Source organism: Helianthus annuus, chromosome 10 (genome assembly GCF_002127325.2).
Source record: "Helianthus annuus cultivar XRQ/B chromosome 10, HanXRQr2.0-SUNRISE, whole genome shotgun sequence".
Classification (NCBI taxonomy): Eukaryota; Viridiplantae; Streptophyta; class Magnoliopsida; order Asterales; family Asteraceae; genus Helianthus; species Helianthus annuus.
Genome location: NC_035442.2, coordinates 121484394 through 121493644, shown reverse-complemented (window position 1 = coordinate 121493644; position 9251 = coordinate 121484394). Strand labels below are relative to the sequence as shown.

The 9251-nt window shown below is 35.5% G+C and overlaps 2 protein-coding genes across 2 annotated transcripts; both read right to left on the bottom strand.

Moving 5' to 3' along the window:
• Positions 1-282: 282 nt before the first annotated feature.
• On the bottom strand, positions 283-2749 carry LOC110885780 (12-oxophytodienoate reductase 2). The gene is made up of 5 exons (XM_022133489.2): positions 2640-2749; positions 2379-2519; positions 2172-2302; positions 1139-1306; positions 283-1057 (listed from the first exon to the last, which is right to left on the bottom strand). The coding sequence occupies exons 1-5, from the start codon at positions 2699-2701 to the stop codon at positions 465-467; spliced, it is 1095 nt and encodes a 364-aa protein (XP_021989181.1). The 5' UTR covers positions 2702-2749; the 3' UTR covers positions 283-464.
• A 670-nt stretch (positions 2750-3419) lies between these two features.
• On the bottom strand, positions 3420-7585 carry LOC110885781 (bifunctional riboflavin biosynthesis protein RIBA 1, chloroplastic). Its single transcript, XM_022133490.2, has 7 exons — positions 7539-7585; positions 6448-6802; positions 5941-6162; positions 5526-5848; positions 5206-5335; positions 4404-4700; positions 3420-3825 (listed from the first exon to the last, which is right to left on the bottom strand). Exons 1-7 carry the CDS (start codon positions 7571-7573, stop codon positions 3613-3615), a joined length of 1575 nt encoding a protein of 524 aa, XP_021989182.2. The 5' UTR covers positions 7574-7585; the 3' UTR covers positions 3420-3612.
• Between the last annotated feature and the right edge of the window lie 1666 nt (positions 7586-9251).

The following is a 9251-nucleotide window of genomic DNA, read 5'->3' as shown; positions in this document are numbered from 1 at the left end:
ATAAATGTAGCGTGCAAACTAAGAAACCTTGATTTTGAATTGTGATGAATGTGGTGTGCACGTGAACTTTTTCTTTAAGGTTAGGTAGGGACATAGGGTTGGGAATAATATATCAATATATTTATTATTTTTTGTTTTTAAGTTTTCGAATTCGGATAATCCGATTATCCGAAAATTTTTATAACTCATATCCAAATTTCGGATACGGGTTTTCGAAAATTTCGGATTCGAATTTTGTTAATATCCCTAGTTGGCGTACACCACCCAGCCGTAGCCGCAGGATAAAACTACAAAAATTATAATATAATACTTTTAATAAAGTCTAGATTATATGCATTTAAACTTAACCATCAACGGACTACACACACTATCAACTCAATTTCACAAAACAGCCAAGATTTCCATGTTGACGGGATCTTCTCATTTGTATATTTAGTCACTTGAGTCAATCGACACCAAAGGTATCAAAATGTAGTTTCCAAAAACGGATAATCCGTGTACCCAAGAACTGGATCAGGTGTATAAAATGTTTCCCGGTTGTATTTGTTAAGAGGAGCATTAAGCTGAAATCGTTTTGGCAAATCAGGATTAGCCAAAAACAAACGACCATACGCAACCAGATCAGTTCGGTTCTCAGCCACAACATTATTACCATCATTCATATCATACCCACCCGCCGAAATAAAAGTCCCTTTGAATGCATTCCTCATAGGTACGAGACTATGAAGGCTATCAACCTTTTCACCTAGAGATTTCATCCTTGGCTCCACCATATGGCAGTAAAGAATCTTATACTTATTCAAAGATTCAGCCATGTAAAGACCTAATTCTTCTGGATTTGAGTCACCCGACTGCATGTAGTTTGCAAATGGCGATAATCGTATACCAACTTTATCCGCTCCGATCTCCTTCACAACAGCATCAACTACTTCTAGAGCAAATCTGCAACGGTTCTCAAGAGAACCACCATACTCGTCTGTTCTGTCATTTACTCCATCTTTCATAAATTGGTCGATTAGATAGCCATGAGCCCCATGAATCTCAACTCCATCAAAACCTGTAATTTCATTAATTCATTTATGAGATAGTGAAGGGATTCTTGACATTAATCAAGAACTTATGAGGAACTAACTGTTACCAGCTTCAATAGCATTTCTTGCAGCAACTCTGAAATCATCAACAACTCGAGGAATCTCATGTTTTGTTAGCTTCCTTGGAGGTGTAAAAGTTGCTACATCAATGCCACCGCCACTCGTAAATCCTTTGTCTGTAGAAGATATTGGGGCTTGCCCATTTGGCTGAAAACCTGTTATGTTAAGAAAAGATTATTGAACTTTTAAGGCAACAGTTTATACTTTCTTAAACAATAACCCTCATCAATGTTGCTTCTAGTAAGGTTTTGATTCATTAGGGGAACGGATTATTCTGGACTAGTAATAAGACAGGTCTTCGGGTATGAGATTAAGTTTTAAATCCTTTCATTGGCATGTAACGAATGGGTAGGTTACTAGGTGATGCCCGTTCCGATTATCTTAAACCTATACATCCATTTAGGGAACCTTACCCGTAAACATTATATTGTTAATTTCTTGAGTTAAATGCCATTTTAGGCCCTGTGGTTTGAGCCATTTTGCCAGTTTAGTCCAAAGTTTTCATTTTTTGCCTGTGGGACCAAAAAGGTTTCACTGTTGCCATTTTAGTCCACTGAGTTAACTTCATCCATTATTTCTGTTAACGAGAAGGGCGATTCGGTCATTTTATATGGCCGAATTGCCTTTCTAGTTAACCCATGGACTAAAATGACAACAGTGAAACCTTTTTGGACCCATAGGAGAAAAATAAAACCTTTGGACTAAACTGACAAAATGACCCAAACCACATGAACTAAAATGGCATTTAACTAACCATTGGGTGTCAGCCCAATGGCCACCAACCCGCATTCTAACCCGGAGGTGGCGGGTTCGAGTCTTGCTCATTCCCAATGCCCCTACGGTAGCGGATTTACCCCAGACTCAGGCTTGCTGGGTGACGGTCTGTGAGGTGGGATCACCTCGGTGGTTGGGAGGACCGTGGAATATCCCCCCTAAAATGGCATTTAACTCTAATTTCTTTTTGTCTTTGGTGATAAAATAACAAAATAGTTATTGACTGCACAAAAAGGTGATGTTTACCAGCATTTGAAACCCTTCCCACATGCCAAATTTGACAGAAAAAGATTCCTTCTTTCGCATGAACAGCATCCACAATGGGTTTCCAAGCCTCTACTTGTTGTTTTGTCCATATACCAGGAGTCTCTGGATACCTTAACAATCACAAAGCAAACAAAGATCAATGACGTAAATCAAGCATTAGTTTAAGATATATAAACTCTTACTTACCCTTGGGCAGTGTCAGAAACACCAGTGGCTTCAGCAATAAGCAACCCTCCTTTGGTTGTTCTTTGTGCATAGTATAAGGTCGCATGTGGCTGAGGGACATTGCCGAATGATCTTTGCCTTGTTAGCGGTGCCAAAACAACTCTGTATGTATGTATAAAGTTCATCAAATCAGCAAAAAGGATAGTATATTTATTCAACACTTGATGTGCATAAAATGTAATAATTCAGAAGGAAATGTGCACCAATGAAGTTTGATCAAACCTGTGAGAAAGCTCAAACTTCCCCATCTTGTAGGGGGTGAGAAGGGGGATTTTGTCAGCCATGAAAAGATTTTGATGTGAGAATGGGGTTCATATAGATAACGCAGAGAAATCACATCCACAAAACCAACCACCCGTCAACTTCTTGGGAGGGGACCATCAAGGATTTGGTTTCTAAAAACTTGCAAAAAACACGTTCCCAAAAAAATCCGTTTCCACTTTTCAACCTATTAATAATGCAAGAAAAATATACGTGGATAGTCTGGCATTTTTATATTGCAAAGTTTGAGAAATTACATATTACATATAAACGGTATGTTTATATATTCACTAAAAAATATATACAATATTTCACAAAATAATTAAGTAAATAACTCACGTTTATAACTTATTATAGTAAAAACAAGAGTCATATTAGTATTCCTATTTGGCAGAAGGTCGGGTTCAAATCTTTTATGGGTTATTGTACAAGAGAAAAGAAGTGTACGAAGTGTAGGTGAACATTTTAAGTTTTCTTAGCTGTCTCCTTGCAATCCTTCCCTTCCACATGCATTGTGTAACCAACTATAGATCCTTTCTTTAGCCCTTTATAACATGCAATTTTTCATTACAACGCCATCGAGTCTAACCAGAAGAAAACGCTTAGAAATGTTCAAACCTGTGGCTTTTTTAAGAATTAACCTGAATTTTAATGCTGGTAAAACAAAAAATATCTAAAAAGGAAATGGGTTGATAGTTGCCCGACCCAAACTAATAGTTACCCGTTTTGACCAAATAAAAGAATCATGAAATATATATCTTGTTTTAAATTAATTGACCAAATGCTAACACAAACACATAGATGGAACTTGAAGCATCTTCCCATTCATTAATATGTATTACAAACAGATGAACCCGTCAAGGGTAAGTAAAGAAGGAGTCAATCAAATAGATGGATCCGGACTTATTCACTCGGGTTTTGGGCAGTTATTTTGTCATTTCAGGGTTGGGACACCATTGTTCTCCAAGCCATAAACGTGGCCCATCTTGGCCCGTTTGGTCTCGAGATATCGTTTGTTGTGCTTTGTAATTGGAGTCACAAGGGGAACTCTGCCTGCAACTTCCAAACCATAGCCCTTGAGCCCAATGTACTTAGCAGGGTTGTTTGTCATCAACTTCATTGTACTCACTCCTAAATCTCTCAAAATCTGCATATCGTTTCATTAAAACACAAATTTATGAACAAGAAATATAAATAAAACGATTTAAAGAATCCGAAATTCAAGGTGGCAACCTGACCCGTTTTATCTCTAGTGGGCCCACAATTAAATCAAAAGGTTTAGTTAAAAAATGAAACGGGTCAAAGAGGACAACAGGTCAAAAGCTTCCCAAATGTCTTGGAAAGAATTTTGAAAAACAAATGTCCGCGAATTGTGATATGTTTTATCTCTAATTGGTCCAACATTGTATTAGAAGGTTATGGGTCAAACAGGTTAAAAGTCATTCTTAGCGTACTCAAATGCATAAATCTCCTAGATTCCTTTATTAAGAGGAAGTTATTTTATAGTAAAACTAGAGATTTTTTTTGCAAGTCGGCCTAACCGGCCTGTTTTGATCATACACTAAAAACTACCTCTTTGGACCCGTTAACCAACCCACCCATGTTGTCACATCTATCTATTCGGTTCAGTGTTTTGAAACTACAAGAAGATTAGTTATTTTGCAGGTTGAATGCTTTTCCTACGTCTTTCACTTATAATTTATATAATAAATATATTGAAATTACATGTGCACCGATGCTGTACTCCCTGGAATCAACGGGCAAACCGAGCTCCTCATTGGCTTCAACTGTATCACGTCCATCATCTTGCAAGTTATAAGCACGAAGTTTGTGACCTAACCCGATACCCCTTCCCTCATGGCCTCTGATATAGACCAAAACACCCCTGCCAGCCTCTTCAATTTGTTGCATTGCAAGTGCCAATTGGTTACCACAATCACATCTTGCAGACCCCAATATGTCACCCGTTAAGCATTCTGAATGTACCCTAACAAGAATGTCCTTCCCATCACCAATGTCACCCTGTTTCAAAATGAGAAAATGTTTTATCGAACTAATATTAAATTCCTTTGAAAACTTTTGAAATTTGCAGCATATGGTGCTCCCTTAGTTTCATAGGTGGTTTAGTTAAAAATGGGGTGGGCCGACAACCATCCAAAGCGCATTTAAATGCTTACAATCTCTTAAATTGTTTCATTTATAAACCTAGATCATTATTTTAAATATTTAACTTCTATAATCATGTTTAATGTGATAATTATCTGAATCTAGGAAAAAAAGAAGTATTGGTGTGTCAACGTGACAACTTGTTTTGACCCACATTAGAAAATGACCCGCTTTAATTGAAAAAAAAAAAAGAATACAATTTTGACCCGTTAGGCTGGCCTGCCCGCTGTCCATTTTGCCACCTTTTAGCTAATGTTTTGTATCCGACCCGTTTAAGATAAACACAACTATGATGACCCATTCATAACTAAATGGGTTGATTTTCCACCTACAAATAATACTTTTATAAATGTTCCCTGACCTTGACCATAGCAATATGTTCGATTCCATCTAAGACTGATGTATAACAATAAGCAACAAATGGACCCCATGTAGTGGGTATACGTGCAGAAGAAGCACGTTCCACTAGCATATCCGTCTTCCTTCTATACCTGCCAAATTTAAAGCGATGTCAAGAAACGCCATTATTCCATAAATTCTAGAGGTGGTACTTTTGACCCATTTAGTTTTGCTCAAATCAGATTATAATATTAGTATAAACTTCATGATCGTAGTTCACACACTAATTAACTCCCCCTTACCCGTCCCGCCCATTTTGCCGCAAATAAGATCATTGCCTACCTGATCAAATCCGCTATAGATATGATCTTTAAATTTTCCCTTTTAACAAACTCTCGTAGCTTCGGCAATCTAGCCATGGAACCATCATCATCCACAATCTCACATAAGACGGCTACAGGGTCAAACCCAGCCAACATAGCTAGGTCAGCAGAAGCTTCCGTATGGCCTGCTCTTTTCAAAACACCACCTTCCCTGTATCTCAATGGAAATATGTGTCCCGGGCGGTTAAAATCTGCAGGTTGTGAATCTTTGGAAGCTAAAGCTTTTATAGTTACCGCCCTATCATGTGCTGACACCCCCGTAGTTGTACCATGTTTTGCATCCTACATGCCAACATATTGCCAATACACATATTCATTTGTAATAAAATATAACTTTTAGCAAAAGTGTTAAATATATCAAAAACTATACATACCACTGATACTGTGAAGGCTGTACGCATCTTGTCTGCGTTATCTTTCTGATTAACCATCAAAGGAAGTTCCAATCGGTCCAAATCTTCGTCTTTCATGCTTACACAAACTATCCCAGTTCCATGTTTAACAATGAAAGCCATAGCCTCTGGTGTAACACACGATGCTGCCATTATTAAATCTCCTTCATTTTCTCTGTCTTCATCATCAACAACCACTACCATCTGCAATACAATTCAAATAGTACATAAAGATTCACCTCAAAACGAAACGCAACAGTTTCATATGGTTAAGAAGTGATATTACTCGCGCTCTCCATAATCCTACATTTTAAACGTTGCAAGTCAATGGTATCTTAAGGGGGATATTGACATTCTGCTAACTAAAAACTGCATGATAGGAATTCTTTAATCATGTGACTAACGAAAACAACACTTACATTCAACTATGTGTCGACTGATTAGTTGTATAATGTATATATAATAAATGGTGATGAAAGAATGCTAAACCTTTCCCTGACGTATATCTTCAATGGCCTCCGGAATGGACGAGAAGCCAGTGCTTGGCTGATCCAAACCATAATCATCAGCACCAATAGAAAACCCATTCATGCTAGGCAAAGCTATTGAATCGCGTTGTGTCACAATCCCAGACGATACACTAACGCGATTTTTGTCAACACTGTTAACCCCTTTTCGATTAACAGGAAAACTATTATCTGATGCAGCTCTGAACCTACCATCACCTTTACATTTGAAGCACGATCGTGTAGTGAGATGGGGACATCCCTCCGATGTATGCCCTTTGGACGAAAAGAGATTCACAGAGTGGTGACCGTTATACGAGCTCACATTTGTGACCATCCTGCATCATAGTGATCATAGATAGTCCATTGTTAGAGGCGGCATGATCAAATCTTATACTAGAGGTGGCATGATATCCAACGGTACCACCTCCATTAATTAAGGGTCTCACTATTCCCACACCCCTAAAATCTTATTTTCACACCCCTACTTGTATACAGCCCGTATAGAGTTATACGGGCCGTATAACTGATTGTTGCACAAAAAAATGTCAGCGAATGTTTTTTTTGTCTATGTATACAGGCCGTATAACATTATACAACCCGTATATACAACCCGTATAGGATGTTATACGACCCACATAATGTTATACGACCCGTATAGAATGTTATACAGCCTACTATTTTTTCTCTATGTATAGGAGCCGTATAACATTATACGAGCCATATAACATTATACGGCCAAAAATATTTGTCATGATAAATTATTCTATACGGGCCGTATAACGTTATACAGCCGGTATACAGGGTGTGAAATTAAGATTTTAGGGTATGGGATTATTAGCACCCTTAGTTAATTATGTGTTAGTTAAAAGATGCAACTTTGGCGGGAGAAATGAAGTGTTTGAAACACAAAATATAGGAGTAACAACTTGGGTTCTTTGAGCAGTAATTTCTCAAATTAACATGAATTTAAACAAACCCAAAAGCTTGCAAACATATATAGTAATCGAGAATAGAGAAAAACCCAACTGTTATCGAAGAAAATAAACAAGAAATGATGCCCAGAAAGCTTACTTTGAGCGTAGTAGAGAAGTGCATGCAAAAGACATGTTAATGGAAGCCATGAATCCGTTGAATTGATGAATAAAAGCACAAATTGGTGCCTGTTTTATAGATGTTTGTGGGTGATACAATCCAATTTGCCAAATTTGTTATATTATATTATATTTGCTAAATTGACATGAGAAATGCCACATTCAAATTGACATGAGATATGCCACATTTTTAAATAATTGATTATATGATTGATGATTCTAACACTTTTCTGCTTAAAACTCTGCTTAAATCAAAGATGGTATATATTGAGTTATTTAGTCCAAATCTATTTTCATTTCTTATAATGCTAACTTTTGTTGTAATTGTTACAATGAAAAATACTTGTTCATGTTTACAAAGAAATTATCCTGAAGGGAGTTGAACAGTAAGCTTACTTAACATATGCTTGTAGTTTACAGCTCATCATTTCTTTATTTTTTTTCCCTGCGTTTTTCTTGCCCTTTGTTAATACTAAGTTTTTTATTTTAAAAATACAATGTAAAATATTTGATAACAATGGAAGATTCTCTTAAAATGTTTTTATATTCAGGGGCAATTTCATATATACCCCTACTAACTTGTAAAATATCATATATTCATGCAAAATTATAATTATTGTATATACCATTAGAAAGTAGTTGAAATATCATATATACCCAATTCATTAAACACAATTTAATAAAAGACAATTTTACCTTTCTTTTTCTAAAACTTTGAAATCTCATATATAACCTTTAACTTCAAATATTATATTTACTCATTTCTAGCTTAATTTATTTAGCTAAAATATTATATATAGAAAAAACTATTGTTTATAGGGAAAAAATACAAAAAAAAAAAAAAAAAATTTAAGCTTGAAATGTGTTATATAAAAATAAGAAGTTAAAAGATGAGCATATATCAAAACTTAGAAGTTAAAAAAATAAGGGTAAAATGGTTATTTATTAGATTTTTTTTAATAAATTGGGCACATTTGATAATTTTACTATTTTGTAAGGGCATATATAATATTTTTAGTTTTAATTGGGTACATATGAATTTTTTCAAGTTTGTAAGGGTATATATGAAATTAATCCTTATATTTATATTTAAAACTACTTATTATGTTTTTTTATTAGTTATTATTTTTATGGCTTTTTTCATGGTTTTTTTATAAGTTTGTTTTTTTATATATTCTCTTAAAACAAGGAAACATAAAACATTATTTATAAACATTTTGAACCATTTATATCATGATTTTTTAAATTATGGCGCATCTTTTTCGTTGTTACGTTCTGATGTTCAGAGTGAGTCGCTACCACAGGAACCGAACACTTGTAGATACCGTTTTGACGTTCAGAGCGTATGCATGTACCGTACCAAGATCTTGACGAAGTGTGCTGATACCGACTAAATTTCCACCACATCTGCCGCAACGCATGGGTTTTCTAGCACTAGTTGATAGAATAAAATAACATAAATTAGAGAATGCTATTCTATTAAAAAAATTAAAATAGGAATAAAAAATAATACTATAACGTATATTTTTCTATGCATTATTATTATTTTTTTAACTTAAATTTAAATTTCATTGATACTTGCCAAGTTACATCAAAACAGAAGGTAGACGGGCAACAAGCTGCGCCGCCACCCCTTTCTGAATTGCAAAACCTAATTATTTAGGAAGTTTAAATATTTCATGTTCACGTTAAT

Excerpts from the sequence above, each read along its gene's own strand:
- LOC110885780 (XM_022133489.2), bottom strand. The coding sequence starts at position 2,701 with ATGGCTGACAAAATCCCCCTTCTCACCCCCTACAAGATGGGGAAGTTT. Across the intron at positions 2,303-2,378 it reads GTTTCTGACACTGCCCAAGG|GTATCCAGAGACTCCTGGTA; the intron begins GTAAGTAAGAGT and ends GTGATTGTTAAG. Across the intron at positions 1,058-1,138 it reads AAGAAATGCTATTGAAGCTG|GTTTTGATGGAGTTGAGATT; the intron begins GTAACAGTTAGT and ends ATGAAATTACAG.
- LOC110885781 (XM_022133490.2), bottom strand. The coding sequence starts at position 7,573 with ATGTCTTTTGCATGCACTTCTCTACTACGCTCAAA. Across the intron at positions 6,803-7,538 it reads ACTTCTCTACTACGCTCAAA|GATGGTCACAAATGTGAGCT; the intron begins GTAAGCTTTCTG and ends ACTATGATGCAG. Across the intron at positions 6,163-6,447 it reads AAGATATACGTCAGGGAAAG|ATGGTAGTGGTTGTTGATGA; the intron begins GTTTAGCATTCT and ends ATTGTATTGCAG.